Raw genomic sequence first — 24,089 nt, forward strand, 5'->3', positions numbered from 1 at the left:
GCATTGACCTCATGTCTGGAGCACAATGAGCACTTTTTCCCTTTAAAAGTGGCCCAGAGAGGCGAAACGCGTTGGTGAAGTCCAGGTACCACAATATGAGTTTGTGCACATCCAAGGGCTGTAACACGCAGTCCTGTTCCCTTGAGTCGGAGGAAACAAAAGCAGGAAGCCTGACTTCCTGACTCACATGGAAAGCGGAAACCTCCTTTGGAAGAAGGAACAGTGCACAGCATCACACCGGAATCCATAATAGGCAGAAGAGGATCCTGACAAGAGAAAGTTGCCATCAGAAAGACCATCTTGATCATAAGATCCATAAGGGACACCTGCTCCAGACGGACGAGCCAAAGATTGGAGAACCAGGTTAAGGTTCTAAGTAGGCAGGGAAGGCGCAACGAAGGCCTAAGCCGCACAGTGCCCCGCAGGAAGCAGGCCACATCTGGATGAGCTACCAATAAGCCCCTCAGAGGGAAGGCCATTACAAGAGAGCCTGGCAATCTGTACCCAGAGAGAAGCAAATGCTAGGCCCTTCTTCAGGCCATCCTGCAGAAACTCCAGAACACAAGAAACCAATGGAACAGATGGGTCCAACTGTTAGGACACACCAGTTCTGATAACCTCTCCAAGCCTTCACACATAGGCAGCCACTGTGGATTTCTTTTGCTGTGAAGCAACGTGGCAATCACAGCTGAAGAATAGCCTCAGTTAGTTAAGGCCATGAACTCAAGAGTCATGCCAAAGTGGTCTGGATTCTGCCGCACATTCAAACATTGCGTGAGGAGGTAAGGATGACAAGGTAGCCAGCGCCCCCGATTCTGCTGGAGCCAAACCAAGTCGGCATACCACAGCCAATTGGGTGTGACAAGGATCACCGGACCTCCGTGGGCCACTATCCGTCTCAACAGATGCCCTATCATGGGCCATGGAGGGAAGACATAGAAGAGACCTTCCTGTGGCCAGGGCTGAACTAGGCCTTAGCTGCCAGTCTTGCAACGGCAACTGAAGAACCGAACTGTTTTCTTGTTGGCCGCAGACGCCATAAGATCGAACGTGGGACCATACTCCAGAATCCAGAGTCAGATGACTGAGAAAATCCGCTTGAATGCTGTCCACTCCTGCCACATGCGTTGCCGACAGTGCCACCGCCCACCAACAGAGAAACTGAGCTCAGGTAGGGACTCCTCATGCCCCTTTACCAATTGACATAAGCCAATGCCATGACACTGTCGAGAATAAGCAGACTGCTTGATGATGAAATGATCCTCGAAGTGGAGGAGAGCCAGCCAAATCATCCAAAGTTCCAGGGTTGACAGATGGCAAAAAACTTTCCAGCCCAACGCATGGCAAAAAGTAGCCCAGCTTTGTGTCAGAGTAGCCCCAAAAGTAGCCCAAACAATTGCTGCTGGAAATGCCTCTAATTTATCAAATACGTCATACAAATACAAACTCTTTATTTATACACTGCACATATCCTAAACAGTCCATAATGGTGTACAAAAGACCAAAACTCAAATGCAAAACATTCAGGAAAAACATAATAAAACAAGCACTTAACGTAAAAGTCCTTCCCAAAATTAAAAGCTCTTCAAACTTCTGGGCATAAAGGGCCGGATTCTGTATAGGACGCCCAGTTTCAGATGCCGCCCAAGCAGCTTTAGAGAAATCACACACGGGCATCCTGTATAGAATCGTGTCTGTCCTCACAGACACATAAGCCTGCCTAACCATCACGATGGGTTCAAGCCCACAGTGCTCCTTGTTACCCTGGGCAAGTCACTTAACCCCCCATTGCCCCACCTACATTAGGTAGATTGTGAGCCCACTGGGACAGACAGGGAAAATGCTTGAACACCTGATTAATTCATGTGAACCAATTTGAGCTTCCCTGGGAGAACAGTATAGAAAAATAAATAGATACTAAAAAATTAGCCAAATGCATTCCCCTTCCGATGGTCCACCAAAAAAAACCCAGCAACAGGCTGATGTGAATTTTTGCAAAGCAAAAGGCAATAAACACTGAGCACTATTGCTTTAGCCCCCAATCACATTTGTGGTGTGTATATTTCGCAAAAGTCCAAGCCCTTGCAGTTTTATTTCATATCTACATGTAAAGCCACTAAACAGGTACACATACCAAATCTACAGTATATTCAAATGAAGCGCTCCTTTTCTTGAAGAGGTCTAGAGCCAGCAACTTCCAGGAACTGGTTTTACTTTGCACAAAAGAAAGTTTATTCTGATAGCTTGTTCTGGCTGCTTCTCTGTGCGTTTCATACTGTCTTTCTGCTCTAGCCTTGCACCTCCTGACCAATCAGCAATTCTCTGTGTGCTTACGGCTGTTCCTGCCACGGCCCGGTCTCATCATGACATTTCATTGGTTCTGCTGTGGCACAATGGACCAATCACAAACGACATCAGAGTTCCTTTGGTCATTTGTGATTGGCCCCATTGTGCTGCAGCAGAACAAATGAAAAAAAATATCTGCAAACTCCATTACTTGGAATACCCGCCCAAAATAACCCATCTGCGAAAAAAATAGCACAAAAACCTGCCCAAGCCCTTTATTTCCCGCCATGGGGCATAAAAAGTAGCCCAATTGGGTGGGAAAACAGCTCAACTGGCAACACTGACTTGCGCTCTGAGAGCCCACTGGCCCTGAATAGGGATGGTCATACATACCTCTCCCCAGCCTATGAGACTCGCATCCAGACAGAATCACCCAATCCGATGTCTGGAGGGGAAGGCCCCTAGACAGCGAGAGAGTTCCGTGCCATAGTTGTCCAGGGCAAGAGCGCAAGTAATGGGTCTTGCTGTGGACTCCAGCATGAAAGCAGAGCATCCTGCAGTGGATGCAGATGGGATCTTGTCCAAGAGATCATATCGATCATTGCAACCATGGTCCCCAGAACCTGTAGGTACTGCCATGCTGTTGAGACCTTTGTGGCCACATGGTCGTTGATAACCTGATAGTTTCTTCCAACTGGACACAGGCAGGAACACTTGTTCTGTCCCGTGTGAAATCGAACTCCTAGGTATTCCAAATCCTGCATCGACTCTTCCTGAAATTGATCACCCAGCCCAGGTGCTGCAGCAACTCCGAGGGAACTCTGATCAACCAGTTGTCCAGATACGGATGAAATCGGACACCCAGGGTGCAACAATGGGCTAACACTACCACCATCACCATCACACCTTGATGAAGGTCCTGGGTGCCGTCGCCAACTCAAAAAGCATTGCTACAAACTGGAAATGTTGCTCCAAGATGTGGAACCTCAGACACTTTCTGTGGTCCGGAAAAATGGGAATGTGGAAATACTCCTCTGTCAGATCCATGGAGGCTTATCAAATCCAGGGAGGCTAGGAACTCCCCCAGCGCCACCAATACTATCACTGAGCACACAGTTTCCATGCAGAAGCGGGGCACTTTCGCACTGCATTGACCATTTTGTGGTTCAGAATCGGTCTCCAATCATCAGATCCTTTCTTTGGAACGATGAAGTATATCGAGTATCTCCAAGAGCCTGAGTCTCGCTCTGCTACGGATTCTATGGCCGCAATATCCAGAAGCCTGTGTACTGTGGCCTGCATCTGAACCACCTTCTTGGAGCAGCCCGCAGGTGAATCCAGAAAATACTCTGTCAGAGGACAGAGAAACTCCACTTTGTAGCCATCCTTGAGAACCTCCGAGACCCAGTGGTCAGAGGTAATGGCCTGCCATTCTGCCAGAAAGGCCGACAACTGCTCCCAGATGCACCGGGGGGGGGGGGGGGGGGGGGGAGAGACCCCGGCCTGGCGTCAGAATTGCTTCTTTGCAGGAGCCGCCGGACTCCCTGTGGATAGCTGGTGTCAAGAACCGCTGAATCACGGTCTGCTAGATGAGGAGAACCGCAGGCTATAGATGAGGAGGACCGCTGGCTAGCAGAAGGACCCAAGTATGGACAAGAGCATCTGAAGGGACGAAATTTAGGACGCACGAACCTCTGGAAGGGCAGGATCTATTCACAGTCAATGACTTGGACCTACAATCCTGCACACTGGCCATGAGGTCTTCCAGACCCTGGCTGAACAGCAGCTGTCCCTTAATGGCCAACTGGCTCAAAGTCACTTTAGAAGACGAATCACCAGATCCAGATCATCCTGTGAGCCGAAACGAAATAGGTGGAAAGCTTAGCAAAGATTTTCAAGATGTCATACAGGGCATCAGCCATATAGTCCACTCTCAAAAGCAGGAAATCCAAGTCATGGAGCACCAGTGTCAGGATCATGGTATAGCTTAGAATGGCATACCCGGGCCATGAAAGAAGAGGCTGACGCCGCCTTAATGCCAGCGACTGCCATATCAAACTGACACTTAAGGATGAAATCCACACAGTCCTGAACATCCTTCAGGACCACTCCCCCAATCACTGGGGAGAGAAGTGTGCCTGGTGACCTGCGCCACTGAGGAATCCTTTGGAGAAGCAAAGCGCTTGTTAAAGGCATCCGCCATGGGATAAAGCAACGCCATGGCAGGAGCAGATTTCAAGGACACTTCCAAATATCTGTAAGAATCCTAATTAGGTCAGGATGATTGAGAAGAGACGGATTGAGGCCTCTGGTCACTCATGAGGGAACATTCTGCAGTGACAGGCTGCTCAGACTGCAGTTTTAATTCCTGTAGAGATTCAGAGATGAAAACCACAAGATGTGTGTGCTTGAAAAAATCTGTACACAGTGGGATCCTCCCCCAAAATCAGGGGCTCCGCACTGACCCAGATCCTGGAGATCTGCGGCTGTCACGGTGCCCCCCATGAAAGCAAATGTATGGAAAGCGTATCTGGCACAACTGCAGGCATTACCGGCTTACCTGCTGGTACTACTGAGGGGGAGGCAAGAGAAAAGGCCCTGGCCCACAGGAGCTGGGGTTCCTGCAACCAACATGAAGGCCAGCGGGAGACAGGCAAAGATTTTTTAACCAAATATGCCTGATATAGCATATTAATAAAATCCGGAGAAAACCCATTCTCCACGGCAGGAGCCAACCCCTATAGTCATTTCAGAATGTTTGGAGGATTTACGATTTATCTCCTGAGACGCACTTGCATTTTGCCATAGTGTTGCCTGCGCACTCCTCCGGGCCCCCTGACACCATTTTCGCAGGAGTTGGGGCAGAAGATGCTAGAAGACCCTATTTGGAGATTGAAAGCACCGGATCCGGGCAAGCCTCGCATTCTGCAGCACAAGTGGAACACAACTGCGCATCCGAAAGCCATCCACTGAAAATAAGGCATGAATCCAACACATCCTGCCCTAGGGAGGCTATATATGTGGTTTTCTTGCAAAAATTAAGCTGGCAAGTTTGAAAAATAACTTTAAAATCAAATTGGGAAAAATCCAAGATGGTCACCACGGGTACTAATTTTTACTAAAATTAGCCCGGGAAAACTACAGAGAACCCTCAAACTCTGTGATTTTAGGGGGTGGGGGGATAGGGCATGCAGGGAAACCACTCAAAACCCCCTTTTAAAGATCTCCCCATAATAGCTGATTAAGGCTGTCAGCCTGTACGCACAGTGACATGTGCTGAAAGGGACACACTACAGAGCTGAAACAACTCACAAGGGAAATCCTGTGCCTGAAATAGCTGGAAAGCTGGACTTCGATTCTTCTGACTGCCCCACCAGCCAGACCCCCATGGCCAGGTACCACTGTCACCCTTAGACACGCTGTGCAGACATCTGGCGGAGGAATGTAGTATGGTTCCGATCCTGGGCACACCTCCATGGAACCATGCAGCCTGTGCTCAACACACTAGCGGACAATTCTTAGATGAGCAAGCTCCCAAGGGTACGTTCCCTGAGCCCTGATCTAATGTGCAGGCTGTCCAGAGGGTATACTGATAGGCAGTGAACCCCCCCGAAGCAGACTTTTCCAAAGGTCAGCAATCTCCCACAGTCAGAGCTGTCCCTGCATGGAACCTCCGCAGTAAGAAGGCGAAAAGCACGAATGCAAAGACTGAAATTACATGAAATAAAACACAAGCAGAAGAGACAAGCTCCTACAGCCTAGCTTGTAGGAAGAAAAACTGATTCCTACAGGGACAGTGATGAGGTAAGATGGGGTGGGGTTTAAGTCTCTGAAGTTTGAGGCTTCCTACAAAGTCCTGATGGGTAAATGGAAATAATCCACTGGTCTCGGAATAAAGTGGAACTGTACAAGAAGGTTTTATCCAGTGCATCCAACAGTTAAAGAACTAATTTCAATGCAAAAATGATGCATCCATTAACACAGCCAGTAAGCTGTTAAAAGGATACTCACTGGAGAACTCTTCAAGAGAAGGGGAGGTGGTTGCCAGGAGAAGCTGAAACTGGAGCCAGCACAAATACTGATGGGGGAGAGAGCCTGTAGTAGAATCAGATAAAGTCCATCAATGCAGAGATGTTGGGATGTATATTCTGTACCACGTCAGCATTTACAGCAGCAATGACAGGATATGGCTTACATTTCCATGCTCACCTGATAGGCATGGTCACTGTGGACATGGCACAACGTGGTTGGTGCTGAATGGCTAAGTGAAGACACCAAAGGCACCTCTGAAGTCTCAGCTGGCAGGTGGATCCCCTGGGTCTCTGGAAGGGGGAATGCTGGGGGCACAGAGGCAGTGGGAGACATGGGTGCCAGGCTGGAAAGGCCATCTGTCAGCGAATCCACATTAATGTCAATCTCTGTGTAATAGAAGTCTTCTTCTCCATCACTTTGATCGAGATCTGCCTTCCTGCTACAACAGACCAAAAATCAGTTAACTCAGTGAGGAATGACTATCCTTTTGACTTGCATCCTGATTTTCTTTTGAATCATCCTTTGTCATCAGCACACACCCCCTTCCAAATTCTCATTTCTGTCACAACTCATCCAATGCTAGTCTCTTGCCCCACTCATTTCTTGGAAAATCCCCACCCCACCTTCTCTCTGCAGTTCAAAAACCTAAGTATTCTCCTCCTCTTGGGATAAAGGAACCTACCCCAAATGCAGAGCTCGAATGTGCTTCTGAATGCCTGTTGAAGTACTTAGAACCTTTCCACAATTCTTCCAAAGACACTTGAACATCACCTTCACTGAATTCTAGAGAAACATTACAGACAATTGTCATTCACAGATACCCTTTTCCTTCTCTCCTCCCCTCCCCCATGGAACAGCTCACACTGATCTCCTACTGTCATTCTCCAAGCATCTCTCTTACCCTACTGTGTAGCTGATATAGGACCTCCAAGGGATGTTCTAGGCTTAAAGAACTTGAAAACAGTAGAGCTGCCCTTACCTTTCTCTTCCGGGGAATAGGGTCACCAAACAAGAACTGGGTAGCTTCAGTATCCTCAATGCCTTCATCACTTTGGGCAGTTAATAGGAAATTCTTGCCAACTTCTATAGAAAGGGGTGGTGATGGTGTGGAAGGGACTGAATGGTCACTGGGTAGATCCCAGTTCCAGTCTCCACTGTTTGTACTGCTGCTGTAGCTGGATGACATCACAGCACCTTCCTTCCAATTCTCTCCGCAGGACTCTGTGGGAAGAAGTCAAGCAATCTTCATAACTCAGCATTAATTCTTCAGAAAGTTCACAATAAGAAAAGGGTCAAGCAGCTAAGAGCAAGATACACACTACATAAAAATCGAACATGGTAAATATTACCTCAAGGAACAATGAAGTACAGTTATTACTTATACTGCAGAGGTTTGTGTTTTCCTCTTATCTCTAATTTTCTTTTATTGCATTATATGTTCAATCTGAGGTAACCAAAGCTCTCACCACCGAGACGCACACTCTCGAAATGTCTCAACTCCACACTGAACCCACCAAAGCAGATCAAATCTGGGCTTCATTCTCCAACCTGTCCAACCCTGACACAAAAAACTACTATCCAAACTGTCCATGCACTGCAGCCCCCTAGACAACTGCCCTTCTTATTTCCTCACTGCCGCTCCTGAACAGATTACCTTACAGATCTGGATTACCAAGCTCCTAAATAACTCCCTAAACCAAGGCCACTTGCCAGAAATAATGGGTAAAATAGCACTCACCCCTATACCAAAATCTCCAAAGGCAGATCTCTCTATAGCAGTGGTCTCAAACTCAAACTCTTAGTGGGGCCACATTTTGGATTTGTAGGTACTTGGAGGGCCGCAGAAAAAAATAGTTAATGTTTTATTAAAGAAATGACAACTTTGCATGAGGTAAAACTACAAAACCACCTACAAAACAGGGAATACATTGTCAAAACGAATGGAGAAATCTCCAACCCCTGGAGGGCCTTCTGTGGCGTCCCACAGGACTCCCCACTCTCTCCCATCCTATTCAACATCTTCATGAGCTCTCTTGTTAACATCAAATTTGAAGATGAAAGCATACTGTCCTACGCAGATGACATTTTTCTCTTTATTACCACAGCCAACAATCACTTGGACATCACCAACAAAGTCTCACACAACATTGAAAGAATCCAAATCTGGGCAACCACCAAACTAAAATTAAACACAACTAAAACCCAAAGTTCTATACTTCCACACTCCCCAACAGATGGTACCAACAAGCATCACTCTAAGATTGGGCAAGACCCTCCCTGTAGAAGAATCCTCCAAAATCCTAGGTTTCATACTTGACTCCACACTTACCATGGAACCACAAGTCTCCAGTCTCCGAAAGAAATCCCTCTACACCTTGAGACAACTAAGATTAATCAGACCATACTTTCACCAGCACCACTTCGCCCTAATTGAACAACTGATGATACTACCACAACTGGACTACTGCAACTCCATCTACATAGGACTCAACACTGCTTTACTCCACAAAATGCAACTCATCCAAAACACAGCTGTCAGATTAATCTTCAACCTGAGGAAATACGACTCGATTACAGCCTTCACCAGGCAACTGCACTGGCTACCCATCCCATCACAAATAACCTTCAAAACTTCATGCATCATTCACCGTATACTTTATGAAAACTGCGGCTCCTCTCGTCCAACTCTTATCCAAAGTATAGTCTACCTCCCACACAACCCTCAGCAAAATACTTCTAAATCTCCCCTCCACAAAAAAATCTTCAATACAAACGTGTTTTCCACTCCATGCTCACCTTGTAATGACCTTAAGCGATCAGAACGGATACTAACCACACCATATTCCGGAAGAAATTGAAAACTCAGCTATCTGACACTTAATCATCTGTATCCTCCCCTTCCTTCCCTCTCCTACCCTCTTCTTCTCTTTTCCCTCCCCTCACCATCCTCGTCCCTCTATATAAGTCGCCTTAAGCCTACCTAGGTATGAGCGATGCAGAAATAGAAGATTAGATTAGATTTCTTTCCCTCTAGCCCTTCTGTATCAGGTTAGTTGAATATTATCTTCCCTGTAACTGTTACTGTTTTTATTTTTTTATATATCCAATTTTATTGTAAACAGTTTAGATGTTTCTGATAGACGGTATATCAAAAATTAAATAAACTTGAAACATACAGCACAAACATCAAGAAGAAAGGGTTATTAATACCTGCAGTGCAAGTAGAAGCAGACTGACTCAAAACCACAGGACTGGTGGACAGGCTGGTTAGAACTGCAGCTGCCATGACTTCATCAATACCAGCCTTTTCTGAGAGTTTCCTAAGAATGAAAGAGGTGAGTGTGTCACTTGCAAGGACCCCAAGAATAATGGACTAAGCCCTCAGCCAAAGAGTTACATATTATTTCTATTTTGTCACAGATAAAATATCTAGACAAGGCAGGCTAGATGGGACGACTGGTCTGCTGCCAGAATTCAACTGAGTTGATGCTAGCAGGTTGGCAACAGCCACCTATAGTCCAGCCAGATCATATTCAGGCGAGGCAAAAATGACTGTTAGGCACTATTAGTCTACCACAATACTCATAATGTCACCACCCCATGCAGTATGAGGTCTTGACCTGTCATATCCTATTAAGTAATGCCATGTTTTGAGTACTATCATGTCATGATTTAAAATGTACTGTCATGCTATACATTACTATAAAGAGATTATGCACTTACCTGGTAAGCTCTTTTCTAGTAGATAGGTGAGACATTCTAAACCAGTGTTTCTCAACACGTGGTACTTGTACCCTTGGGGGTACACAGCCTGGCTGCCTGTTGGGGGGATACCTGGCCTGGCCGCCAGTGCGGATCCCTCCTTGCCTCCTGCCGAGGATCGCTGCCTGCCCCCCACTGAAGCCACCGTCATAGAGGGATCCCTCCCTGCCTACTTTCCCACTGCACCATCCCCAAAGCCGACCCTGCCACCTCACCAGAGCCAAAATGCTTCATCAGCAGCATCCAACAGCAACTCCGCACAGGGATTGGTCAGGATGCATTCAGCAGCTTACACGCTGCACACGGTTGGCCCACAAGCCTTCCCCTGACGTCGGAGAGAAGGTTCCGGGCCAGCCAGGCATCGATTGGCTGGCCCGGAATCTTGTCTCCAAAATCAGAATTGACATCGGGGGGGAAGGTTTGTGGGCTGGCCGCATGCGAGTCCGAACTGACCGTTGGTCTGAGCGTCAGACTGCAGCTCTCCTCTGTCGGCTCTCCCCTGCTGGAACAGGGGAGGGGTGTAGATGATGCTAGGTGCCTGCTGGAAAGGGCTCCCGATCTGGCCACTAGTGAAACTGGCAGTTGGTGCCGAGCACCATCAGCGCTGCTCCTCCTGTAGTTCTCTCCCCTGCTGTAACGGGGGAGGGGTGTAGATGATGCTAGGTGCCCTGCTGGAAAGGGTTCCCGATCTGGCCACTAGTGAAACTGGCAGTTGGTGCCGAGCACCGTCAGCACTGCTCCTCCTGTAGTTCTCTTCCCTGCTGGAAAGCAGTGCATACACATAGATCTCATGCATATTCATTGGGGAAATCCTGAAAACCTGACTGGATGCGGCCCTCGAGGAGGGACTTTGAGACCCCTGCTCTAAAGTATACAGATTGAGATCTTTCAGTCTTATGACGAAGACCACACACTATTTTAGTACCCTTCCTCTGGACTGATTCCATCCTTTTTATATCTTTTTGAAGGTGCGGCCTCCAGAACTGTACACAATACACTAAATGAGGTCTCACCAGAGTCTCATACAAGGGCATCAATACCTCTGTTTTCCTACTGGCCATAACTCTTCCTATGCACCCTAGCATCGTTCTAACTTTTGTTGTCAGCTTTTCAACCTGTTTGGCCACCTTAAGATCATCACATACAATCGCAACCAAGTCCCGCTCTTCTGTCATGCACATAAGTTCTTTACCCCCTAAACTGTACCATTTCCTCGGGTGTTTCAGTCCAAATTCATGACCTTGCGTTTCTTGCCATTAAATTTTAGCTGCTAAATTTCAGACCATTCTTCAAGCTTCGCCAGGTCTTTCTTCATGTTATTCACACCATCCTATTGAAGATTTTGGTGTCTTCCGCAAAGAGGCAATCTTACCCAACAGTCCTGCAGCAATCCAATGAAAGGGACTCGACTCTTTAAACGTCTCTATCATATCTCCCCTCTGTCGCCTTCCACTCAGCCAGTTCTTGACCCAGCCTGTCACTTGGGGACCCATCCCGAGGGCACTCAGTTTATTTATTAGATGTCTGTGTGGAACACTGTCAAAGGCTTTGCTAAAATATAAATGCACCGTATCTAGCGCACTCCCTCTATCCAATTCTCTGGTCACCCAGTCAAAGAAATTGATCTGATTTGTCTGACAAGACATACCTCTAGTGAATCCATGCTGCCTCCGGTCCTGTAATCCAAAGGATTCCAGAAACTTCACCAGTCTCTGTTTTAAAAGTGTTTCCATTAATTTGCTTACCACATAAGTCATACTTACTTGCCTGTAATTCCCTACTTCTTCCTTACTTTCAATTTTGTGTAGAGGGATCACATCCGCCCTTCTCCAGTCCTCCAATACCACTTTCGACTCTAGAGACTCATTGAAAAGGTCAGTCAGCGGAGCCAACAGGAAAGAGTCTGTAATTCCGAGAGCCTTTTTGCCGAAACTATGGCAACCAAAAACACCATAATGACTGCAAGGTCTAGCAGTGTAGCCTCTGAAAGGGTTTCATAAGGAACATGGGCCAGGCCCTTCAAGACCACATTGAGGTCCCAAGATGGGAACGATCTGCGCAATGGAAGATTAGGTTTATACCTTTCTGTTTGTCCCTGGAGGATTCCATATGCTAGGTGCTCAATCCCAACCTGCAGTCCAGATGTTTCAGAAATCCACATCTTTTCTGAACACATGCTCTACCCCCTTAGCCTGAGAGTCAGTAAACAATCCCAGTTAAGTCCCAAAGCCAAGCACATACTTGCAAATCCAGGACAAGGGGGCATGGGAAGAATCCCCAGCAACATAAGTAATTCATGAACTGGCTTGCTCTGCAAAATATTATCAAAAGTGATAAACAGGCACAAAAACAACAGAAAGATTATTGAAGGTCTAAACCTAATCTTCTATTCTGTTATGTCCTTTCCGGATTCCAGACGCTATGTGACCTACCAAAGCCATGGTAGCTAGGGAAGGACAGAAGTACCTGCCCTCAAAATCGAGGTCCCAAAAGTGGCATCAGAATGGACCGCCACATCCACTTGGTAAAACTGGGTAAAAGTATGAAGATAGGACCAAGTAGCCACTCTAAAAATTTCATCAGGATGAATGACGTGAAATTCCGCCCATGATACAGCCACACCTCTTGTTGAATGTGCTTTTAGCGAAATTGGCGGCTGCTTGCCATGGGCGATGTAAGTCGCGGAAATAGCTATTCAAATCCATCGAGCAATTGAGGACTTGGATGCCTGTCTGCCACAGTGAGGCACAGCAGTTAGAACAACAAGGTGATCAGACAGCCTGAACTTATTAATAATCTCCAAATAATGGAGCAAGACCCTCCGGACATCCAGTTTGCACCCTGATCTTTGCGCTCTGAACCTGTTGGATGAAACACAGGCAACGTAACTTCCTGGTTGCATTGGAAAGCCGAATCACCTTCGACAAGAAGGAAGGTACAATAGAGGAAAAACACCTGTGTCCGAAATCCAGAGAAAGGATTCCCTGCATGAAAGGGCTTGAAGCTCGGAAATACGTCGAGCCGAGACAATGGTGAGCAAAAAAATAGTCTTGATAATTAGGTCCATAAGAGAAGCATCCTTCAGTGGCTCAAAAGGCCCTGAAAAACGATGTTAGGATTCCACGAAGGGAAAGGAAGATGCAAGGGATGACGCAGACGAGGCACCCCCCTCATAAACCTGGTCACATTTGCATGAGCAGTAAGCAAACTAGCATCTCTACATGCTCAAAAATACGAAAGATCTGCTTCTGAACTTTCAGGGAGGCCACTGCCAGACCTTTGTCCAAACCCTCCTGAAAAAAGCTGGAACTACTGAAATGGGGGCCTTTTCAGGTTCCATCTGATCCCTAATAAACCACTGTTGGAAAGCCTTCCAAGCCTTGGCATATAGTAGAGGGTTTTCTTCGAGCGCAAAAGAGTTGAAATAACGACCTCCAAATAACTGTGTTTCATTAAAGCTGAGCGCTCAAGAGTCATGCCATAATACTAAAACACCGTGGGTTCTTCATGTGCACCGGACCCTGACTGAGAAGATAACAAACAGGGAACCAGAGCTTCTCGTCTCGCTGAACACATACGAGATCTGCATACCATGAGCTAATCCGGAGCTAATAGAATCACCAGGTCAGAATGTGTCGCTATCCGTCAGATTACCCGACCAGGCAGAGGCCACGGAGGGAACACATACAGAAGCTCGTGAACCAGCCAGGGATGCACCAGGGCATCCAGCCCTACACTTCCACGCTGTTCTTCGACTGAAAAGAGCCTGGCCTTCGAGTTCTCTGCCGAAGCCATCAAATCCAGCTGAGAGACCCCAGCGTTGAACAATCAGACTGAATGCCTTCTACAAGTATCTGTTGGCTGAGGAAATTCGCCTGAATGTTGTTGATGCTGACCACGTGGACCACAGAGCGACAGGAGATGAGCTTCCGCCCAACGAAACAGCATGCGAGCTTCTTGACCCAAGGGAGCACTTCTTGTGTCCCCTTGACAATTTATGTACGCCATCGGAGAAGACTCGTTGTCGGAGAAGACTCGAACCGCTTTTCTTTCCAGAAGAAGCTGGAGAGTGAGTAGCACCAGCTGAATTGCATGAAGCTCCAGACGATTGATCGACCAACATTTCTAACAAAGAGTCCACTGCCCTTGAATGGATCATTCCCCGCAGTGAGCACCCTAACCCAACAGGTTGGCATCCGTCATGATAGTCATCCACTCTGATATCTGAAGGAGCCTTCCCTGATGGAGAGCCTCCCCCTGAAGCCACAAGCTCAGGCTGCTGTGAGCTGGCTCCATCCAGGGGAGCGGCATCTGAAGGGAATGGCGCTGTGGAGACCACTGAGAGAGAAGGGACTCCTGTAAAGGGCGCATGTGTGCTTGGGCCCAGGAAACCGCCTCCAAAGAGGCCGCCATGGACCCTAGAACCAGAAGATACAGCGAGGCCATGGGAGCTGGGCAGTCCAAAAGAGCTCTACTGTTGAAGTTTCTGTCTGTGTGCCTCGGGAAGAAACACCTGACCGTGCCTGGTATCGAAGAGAAGCCCCAGATACTCCAAGGACTGGGAGGGCGTCAAACTGCTCTTCTTGAAGTTGACAATCCACCCCAATGCCTGCAATTGAGACACTACCATCTCCACCACACTTAGGCACTCCAACCGAGATGAAGCTCGAATCAACCAGTCGTCCAAGTAAGGATGAACATGGATCCCCTGTCGGTGGAGAAAGGCTGCCACAACTATCATCATCTTGGTGAAAGTGCAGGGCGCCCTCACAAGGCCAAAGGGTAGACTGGTGAAATGAAAATGCTGTTGCTTTTCTTGAAGTTGACAATCCACCCCAATGCATGCAACTGTGACACTACCATCTCCACCACACTTACACACTCCAACTGAGATGGAGTTCGAATCAACCAGTCATCCAGATAAGGATGAACATGGATCCCCTGTCAGCGGAGAAAGGCCACCACAACTACCATCATCTTGGTGAAAGTGCGGGCCGCCCTCGCAAGGCCAAAGGGTAGACTGGTGAAATGAAAATGCTGTTGCAGAACATGGAAATGCAAAACCTTCGATGCTCCGGGTAGACTGGAATATGGAGGTAAGCCTCTGTGAGATCCAAGAATACCAGAAACTCTCTTGGAGAGACAGCTGCTATGACTGTGCGCATGGTTTCCATCTGGAAATGGAGAATCCACAAAAAGCAATTGACAGACTTTCGATCCAGAATGAGCCTCTAGTCTTCAGCGCCTTTCTTTGGCATGATAAAGTATAAGGAGTATCTGCCTAAGCCCGATTCTTGCTCTGGAACGGGTTCTATCGCTTCAATGTCCAACAGACGTTGCACGGTAGTGCAGACTTGGACCTCCTTTTCCAGCTGACCCGTCAGAGAATCCAGAAAGAGCTCCAGAGGCTGGCAAAATAAATCTATCTTGTGCCCCTTCCGATTGATGTCCAGCACCCACTGATCCAATAAAACCAGAGTCCACCCCTGATAAAACAGACAGCAACCTCCAATGCAAGGAAGCTCCGACTGACTCCTGGTGTCATTAAGCCTTCTTAGGAACAGCTGCTTCTCGGGAACTAGAGGCCACCTGGAAATGGAATGGTTGTAACAAGAGCGGTAGCCCTGGGAGTATCTCTTGAGAGGAAGATCCTGCGGAAACTTGATGAAACCAGCAGGAGGTACGAAAATTACTACGACCCCCGCCCACTAGCCGAGACCTGCTCACAGGAAGAGACTTAGGGTAAAGCTCAGCCACACTGTACATAAGGTCATGTAGGCTTTTACCAAAAAGAAGCTGGCCTTTTGAAAGAAAGTCTGCTCAGAATAGCCTTGGAGGAAGTGTCCCCTGCCCAATTATGGATCCAAAGAGTCCAGCATGTAGAGAATGACATGGGGTCAAATTTGTCCCTGCTGAAGCTCAATTTCCCCATGCCGTCCCCGTGAGTTTCATCGCTGTCCCTGTCTCTGCCCCATTTCTGTAAGCTCTGCCTTAACTGCACAAGCCTCGAATACTTATGATTTTAAACTGTTTGAGGCTTGTGCAGATGAGGACAGAGCTTGCAGGAATGGGGGAGGGACAGGAAAAACTCGGGACGGGACACTGAGTTCCCATGGGAATAGGGAAAATTTGTCTCTGTGTCATTCTCTACACTGCAAAAGCAAAGACTTTGCTAAGAACTCAAATGATATCATAAAGGGCGTCCACTACATAATCCATACCATTCATGATCAGCGGAGGACATGGAGGGATGTCCGCAGAGAATGCACTGTGCAATCCTGAATAAAAGGCCCGAGCTGTAAATGAAGCGGCCACCACCGCTTTGAGCCCCAAAGATGTCACTTCAAATATCTTTTTTTAATCTAATGTCCATTTTGTGGATCTGAGAATCCCTAAGCATCACACCCCCATTACTAGGAAGGGCCTTGCGCCTGATCAACTGAGCCACAGCGGAATACACTTTAGGTTGTTCAAAAACCTACTGAAACTCATGCGCCAGCAGATAAAGCTTCGACATAGCTTTAGAGAGCCACAGAGAGCTTTCCAGAGAGTCCCACTGTGCTTGAATCAGCCCAAGAAGCTGTGAATGAGTCATAAAAAAAGGAAGACAGCACTTTAGAGTGGTCCAGGACTGAAGCTTGAGACATGGAAGGAGGAGGATCCAGCTTGAGCTCTTTTAGAACATCATCAATGAGAAAGGAGAGAGAACTATGCTGAAAGAGCCTGTGTACCGTAAAGTCATCCCTCAAATCCGGGCTCTCAGGGCGACCAAGGCGACTAGTCCCAGCAATAGTATCAGCCAGATCCAAATTTGAAGCAGTGTCAGGAGATATTATGGGCATAATATTGGAATGGCAACTGATGCAATCGAGATCCGCCATGGCAGAATGAGAGGGCTCTTGAACAGGAAGCTTTGCCACCAGCGTAACAGGTCGAAACAGCTCTGCTATGTCCGCCAACCATGACAAATATGCTGAGTCCATGGAAAAGACTTTCTAGAGAAGCTGAATAAATTCTGGCGAAAAGTCACACCCCACATCCATGGCAGGGAGATGTTGAGATACTTGCATTCCACCACAAGAGTCCCCAGACTCAGAACAACAGCATTTTACACCAGAACTGCTGGATGAAATTCTCTACCAAAGTCACAGCCCCAGATCGACTTCCCAGCCCATGAGAACACGGAAGAGGACAAATCTGAAGTTCCTGCCCCCTCCCACTGCGTGCTACAGCATGTGGTACAGGGTCGCTAATCTGGCGCCAATCCGGTCCAATCACTGCACAAATCCAGTAGATTCTAGAGGCTGGGGAGTCCATCCCAATCGATTTTGAGTCAAATCAAGGGTTTTTGAAGCAGAAATAGAAGTTAGAAAAAAAGATTGATTATAAAATCCAAGACGGCCACCGTCACAAATTCATGACAAAAAACAGCAAAAATAAACATAAGAACATAAGAATAGCCTTACTGGGTCAGAACAGTGGTCCATCAAACCCAGTAGCCTGTTCTCACGGTGGCCAATGCAGGTGACTAGTACCTAGCCAAAACCCAAAGAGTAGCAACATTCCATGCTACTGATCTAGAGCAAGCAGAGACTTCCCCCATGTCTTAATAACAGACTATGGACTTTTCCTCTAGGAATTTGTCCAAACCTTTCTTAAAAACAGCTACACTATCCGCTTTTACCACAACCTCTGGCAACGCATTCCAGAGCTTAACTATTCCCCAAGTGAAAAAATATTTCCTCCTATTGGTTTTAAAAGTATTTCCATGCAGTTTCATCGAGTGTCCCCTAGTCTTTGTAATTTTTGATGGAGAGAAAAATTGATCCACTTGTACCCATTCTATTCCACTCAGGATTTTGTAGACTTCGATCATATCTCCCCTCAGCACTTCTCTTTTCCAAGCTAAAGAGCCCTAACCTTTTTAGTCTTTCCTCATACGATCTGGGGTCTGGGGAGATGGGGGACCTGAACCCTACCCACAGAAACTGTGAAAAACGAAGTTTTAAATCGATCCACAAGCCACCTCCAAAGTTCCCATAGGAAATAATGGAGGTATTCAGTGTCTCTGTAGTGCCCTTGTCTGTCAGCATTTTTAAAGCACCTGAGTGGAGAAAAAGGACTTTCTGCCTCAGAAACAGCTCCAAATTGCACAGAATTGAAGATCTTCGAATTGTCAGCCGGCGAGAGACTGATCACAACCTCTACCCCCACAGATCCTCTGTCATGCGGTTGGGGCAGGAAAGGCAGCCTGCGCCTTGAAAACCGGGTGGGTTTCTGTCCAGACGCACACAACCTGCGCTAGAAACCTGTAAAACAGTTACCAGCCAACAGACTCCCACGGGAAGGGCGAAGAAGGTGGCACACAGCAGGATGGCTCCACAGATCACCAGTTTCTATGAGAAGCTGCAGTCCGGCACCACAGGACTGTCTTTTTCTCTGACAGGGGACCACCGGGGAGGGGTCTCAAGGCACTGAAGTTACCAAAAAAGGAACTTTAAGTGAAAAAATAAGAAACAGAAGCAGAGCAATTGCAAAAGACTTCTGCTTGGACTGCTTGCAGAAATTGTACCTGGGATTGTTTACTGACTCACTTAAACTAGGGATAAGGGTCAGCTATAAACCACTATTCAAATTACCACACAACCCCATATGGACCAAAGGTACCCCACTGCAACACTACAAGGCTTTTTACACACACTCATACAGCACAGGTGTTAAACCAGCAGGAGGCCAAACCCAACAACAAAAGTTGAAAAAGAAAAAAGAAGTGGAGAAAAAGCCTCAGTTCAGCTTCATTTGGCAAAAAACTCCACTTCTCCAAACACTCCTGCATTCACACAAAAACTGTAAGGCAAAAAACACTATAGTACCCTGCAGAGAAAATGTCCAATAGCACCCGGGGTACACAACCCCAAACATGAAACTGTGGATGAGGGGCACAAAAGCACAACAGTCCTGACCCATGCAAAGAGGCCCATGGAAAGAAAAACCACTTAGCTGCTGCCGTTCTCCAGACACTTCAAAATTCACGATCCTGGACAAAGCAGCTAGGAAACCCAACGGGGAACCTCCCGTTTTGTGTTGTTGTGCTGCATCAGGGGTATCAAAATTCACAGCTTCATAAGCATATAGTCAGACATATCAGTGCTCCTCTGGCTCACCCTCCACTTCAAAATCCACTTCTGGCGCTGGAAAATCCCTATAGCCACCGCGCTGAAAGGACCAACAGAAACTCCACCCCTTCCGGTATACCACCAATCATACAGCTTCATGGACCGAAAAAGGCCGCCCACTCAATCCGGGCATTCAGACCTTCAGGCTGGACGGATTCCAACCAATAGATCCACCTTTGCTCTTTCTGCCACAGGAGGCATCTCCAATTGCCCCGACGAGCAGGAAAAGGTATGTGTTCAATCACTGTACATCGCAAAGACCCAAAATCGTGCCGGTCATCTAAGCAATGTCCTACCAAAGGTTCCTCCAGGCGTCGGGTGTTTAAGCAAGATCTATGCTCTATCAATCTGATCTTCAGCTGACGATATGTATGTCCCACATACATTTTCAAACAGGGACATAAAATAATATATATTACCCCTTCTGAAACACATGAGGTAGAGCAGCGTAGCTTAAACACACGGCCAGTCTTAGGGTGTATGAACACATCCGAGTCACTCATTATGGAGCACACAGAACAGTGACCACAACTATAATGACCCAAGGGTGTCACAGAATCTGAGTCAGATGAAACAGGTCTCAATACACTGGGACTCAAAATATCACTCAGGTTCCGATTGCGCCCATATGAGAAAAGAATTCTCAAATGTTGTAAACTTGGATGTAGTTGCAAAATATGTAGATGTCGAGGATCACCTGCTCCGACTTCCTGGACATCTGATTGAAAATAGAAATAAAAGGGACCATTTCTTGTGAACGACGTACAGTCAAGTAGGGCCTCCTGATGATTATATAAAGCTCTTTTCCTGGTGGAACCTGAGTGAAAAGAAGAGAGTATCCTTCCCTGATGATGGTAAGTACCCAGAGGTCGGATGTAATTGTCATCCATCGATGGTAAAAAAGATGGAGACGACCTTCTATAGGGGGAAAAGAATGCAGAGTCAGAAAGGTGGAGGTTATGCTCTGTTTTAAACAGTCAAAAAGGCTGAGTAGTCTTAGGCGCAGCAGAAAGTTGAGGTTTTTGTTGCTTCGGAGGCTGCTGTTTCTTGAGAGGAGGGCGATTATAAAGAGCCGTCCTCGGAGCAAAACGCCGCTGATAGATAGGAGCAGGGCGTGTAGGTTTGGCAGGAGCTGGCTTTGACTTAAGTCTGACAATAGAAGCAAAGGATTTTTCATGGTCAGACAATTTCTTGGTGGCTGCCTCGATAGATTCATCAAAGAGGTCAATTCCTTCACAAGGAATATTAGCTAAGCGGTCCTGTAGATTAGGGTCCATGTCAATGGTACAAAGCCACAGAGCAAGCAGCTGCTCGGGCAGACAACTCGAAGGCATCATAAGATGACTGGAGGAGATGCAATTGGAGTTGAGATAAAGAAGCAAGGACTTCTTGAATTTCAAAGTGCTTTTGAGTATCCAAATAAGTCAAGAACTTTGGTAATAGAGAAATGAGGAACTCAAAATAAGTAATAAACTGAAAATTATAATTGAGGACTTTAGAAGACATCATGGCATTTTGATCGATGCGAAGTCCGAATTTGTCCATAGTTTTCCCTTCCCTTCCAGGAGGAACGGTGGCATAAACCTTGGAAGGATGAGACCTCTTCAAGGAGGACTCGACAAGCAGGGATTGATGAGATAACTGCGAGTTGTCAAACCCCTTACGATGCACAGTTTTATACCTAGAGTCCAATTTTCCTGGAACAGCTGATATGGAAAAAGGTGTCTCCATGCATCGACCAAAAGTCTGATTCAAAAGCTTATGAAGAGGAAGCTTAAGTGACTCTGCTGGAGGTTGAGGAAGATGCATGACTTCGAGATACTGCTTAGAGTATTTGGAGCCAGTATCTAATTGAAGATCCAAGTCCACAGCCATCCAACAAAGAAAAGATGAGAAAGATAGCTGATTTGCCAATGTTTTGCCTCGAGAAGGACTCAAGGACATCGAGGCAGCCTGGTTCGAAGATGAAGCTTCAGCAAGAAAAAAGGCATCAAAGGAATATGGTGACTTGGACGAGGCAATCGAAACCGTTACATCCTCGAGGTTCGGCATTGGAGACCTTGAACGAGGAGTCGGTGGTCTAGTCGAAGTAGGGGTAGATCGAGGCTTAGTGGAAGAAGGTCGTTCTTCAGAAGAAGAACTATGCCTGGAAGGATGCCTCGATGAAGGCCTCGATCGTCAGTGAGAACTGTGCCTGGAAGCAGATCTCGAAGATCGAGGAGACTTCGCCTCGGAGACAGAAGCAGCCGATGCTATCAAAGAATGGATAGGACTGGAGGCTGTAGATCGAAGCTCCAGAGGCTTGATGGAGGAACCTTGATGCACTCCCAAAGACTCTGCTCCTTGTATAGCGTGTGAGGATTCCTGCCGAGGCACTTGCAAAGATTCTTCTCCTTGCTTCACGTGCTTAGATGCCAGACCAGACACTCGGAGAGACTCTGCTCCCTACAAAGAGTGTGTAAGCTCATAATATGTCCCTGCGACTTGATGTACGTAGGACGAACACAGAGATCAGTCAGGACCCGCTTAATAGAACATCGATCACGCATTCATACTCAATCTATGAATGCTCCTATAGTGCCTCATTGCATATTGGTCAATCATTCTTTTCAAGACTTACGCTGGTTCATTATGGAGCAGGCGTTTGAGGATTTCCAGGGGGACAAACTAATCTGGCTCCAGCGCAGGGAACAATTTTGGATCTTTGAACTCCAAACTTTGTCTCCAAAAGGTCTGAACGATTATATTGAATGGCAACATACTTACTGACTTTGGAAGCTTAAGTGCAGTTTACATTTACACCATGATGTTCATGATTGTTCCTTCCGATGACCTCTGACCAGCTGATGCGTCAGCTGACTTTTTCCACCTATCACATTTGAGTCTGCAGTTTAAATCGGAGGCGTCCTCTCCGGTTTAGTGCCATTTCCTCCTTGCCTTACCAGCTTTATCAACAAACTTGAAATATCCAGCGCAGTCCAGTTCCTGAGGAAGGGGGTGTACATCCCCGAAATGGAGTCCCGTTGGACGAAGACACTGCCTGCTGACTGCACACACACGGAGAAGCTAAGTTCTTCCAGTTGTGTTTTTTTTGCTTGGTTAGATTTGGACACTAATTTTCCTTTTGGCCCCCAGATTAGGGGAAAGAGATGAATTCTATCTTTATTTATAATTGATATGTGTTTTTTCATATATTGTTTTTCACACATAGCACTTTTTGTTGTGCACATTAGTTATTCACACGGAGAGAGCCCGGGGATGTTTCGCAGTTAACACCTTTTTGAGTGTAAACCCGCGGCAGCTTGTCCCTGGATGTTCCAGGGGTTGCTGTGTGACTGAGGGTTCTCCCGTTAAAAATTAAAATATAATATACAGTTGGCTAGTTTGAGCAATCAGTAGACCTCATCTCTTTCCCTTAATCATTTTTCCTTCTTGGGGTGAGGGAGGGTTTTAGATTTTTGTGTACTTACACCTCCACTCTTTACAGGGTTCTATTTTCGTTCTGGAAGAAGTCATTACAGCAGCACTGGCTTGAAACTGAATTGATACAGCCCTGAAGTTATTGCTTTAGTTTTGAAGTTTTCTTTTCTTTTGCTATGAACACTTTTTGGACTGCAAACTGAAAGTGAAGTTAACTCTGTGAAGGGAAGATTTTTGCTATATGATTTTGGACTATTTTGATTTGTTTCTCCCACAGAGACTATTTTCTGACATAGTTTTGCAATGTGCATTTGAAGCCTGTTGGCTTCTACAGAATCATCCTGACAAGTATTCTGTTACTTTTTCTGTTTTGAAGATTAAAGTTCCTGGTTTCATTGAAGCTGTGCTTATTGCATTTGATGATGTCTCTTGTCCTGAACGCTGTATTATACCCTCCTCGTGCAGCCCGCAGCAACTCACAAGAGTTTTCATGTACCGGTGATCCCAGACACCTTGCCTGGAGCTTGCCGGCTACAATACTTAATGGAAAGGGTTCAGAGTTTAAGTCCTGGGCAAGTAGGTGGGAAGGAAGGGGGGATTTGTTCAGAGATGTTTGGGGATTGCATAGAAGAAAAACTGTACATGGGTATGGTAATCTTTCTTTGTTGTTTGTTTTGAATTTTAAAATAAAAGAAATCAAGTGGAAATAAAGAAGTAAATAAGAAAACAGGTAAATAAATGGGGGTGGGGCAGGGGACCCAGTGTACTTGTATGCCTAGGGGCCTTCGAAGAATTAATGCTGCCCTGAACACAGCCACTCCTCAAACAGCAATTCTGCACAACTAACGCAGGATCCGGGACTAGAAAGGCCTGGGGCATCCATCAGAGGCAGTCACTTGTCAAAACATGAGGTTTTTGAAGTAGAAAAAGAAGAGTTTAAAATCAGTTTGATAAAAATCCAAGATGGCCACCGTAAAAAAAAATTGCACCAAAAACAGGCCATTTGAGCTGCTGTATATACTTGAATAAAAGCCAGCCTGAATATAAACAAAGGTAACCTCCCCCCCCCCAAAAAAAAAAGAGGAGGAGAAAAGGTTGACTCAAATATAAACTGGGAGGGGGGTGTTAATATTCAAGTACCCTCAATACTCTGCACTCAGCCCTCTCCCTCTCCCCTGCACCCAGCCTCCCTCCTTCCCTGCCAGGCTTTACACACTGACCCCCCTCCTCCTCCCTCCCTGTACCCTGTAACCTCTCTCTCCCTCACTATACCTTGCAGGCCTCCTTTCCCCAGAAGAGTATGCATGAGCAGGGGCCTCCGAGTACCAAAGCCACGAAAAACTTAAAAAATCCATCAGAAAAACCACTAAAATCAATAAAGAAAAAAAATAGAGCAGAGCAAAACACACTTTC

At 46.6% G+C, this 24,089-nt stretch overlaps 1 protein-coding gene across 4 annotated transcripts in view; it reads right to left on the minus strand.

The window, feature by feature from the left end:
- Nucleotides 1-24,089, minus strand: part of LOC117369113 (zinc finger protein 704-like) — a 147,578-nt gene that overhangs the window by 80,539 nt on the left and 42,950 nt on the right. For 2 of the 4 annotated variants that reach the window (XM_033963131.1, XM_033963133.1), the window contains exons 3-7: nucleotides 9,529-9,638; nucleotides 7,298-7,539; nucleotides 7,001-7,101; nucleotides 6,496-6,757; nucleotides 6,298-6,381 (exon numbers count right to left, since the gene is read on the minus strand). In XM_033963131.1, coding sequence (XP_033819022.1) covers nucleotides 6,298-6,381; nucleotides 6,496-6,757; nucleotides 7,001-7,101; nucleotides 7,298-7,539; nucleotides 9,529-9,638 — 799 coding nt within the window. The remainder of the gene's footprint in view (nucleotides 1-6,297; nucleotides 6,382-6,495; nucleotides 6,758-7,000; nucleotides 7,102-7,297; nucleotides 7,540-9,528; nucleotides 9,639-24,089) is intronic. The other 2 variants (XM_033963132.1, XM_033963135.1) reach the window with 2 other exon arrangements.

This window comes from Geotrypetes seraphini, chromosome 11 (genome assembly GCF_902459505.1).
Source record: "Geotrypetes seraphini chromosome 11, aGeoSer1.1, whole genome shotgun sequence".
Taxonomy (NCBI): domain Eukaryota; kingdom Metazoa; phylum Chordata; class Amphibia; order Gymnophiona; family Dermophiidae; genus Geotrypetes; species Geotrypetes seraphini.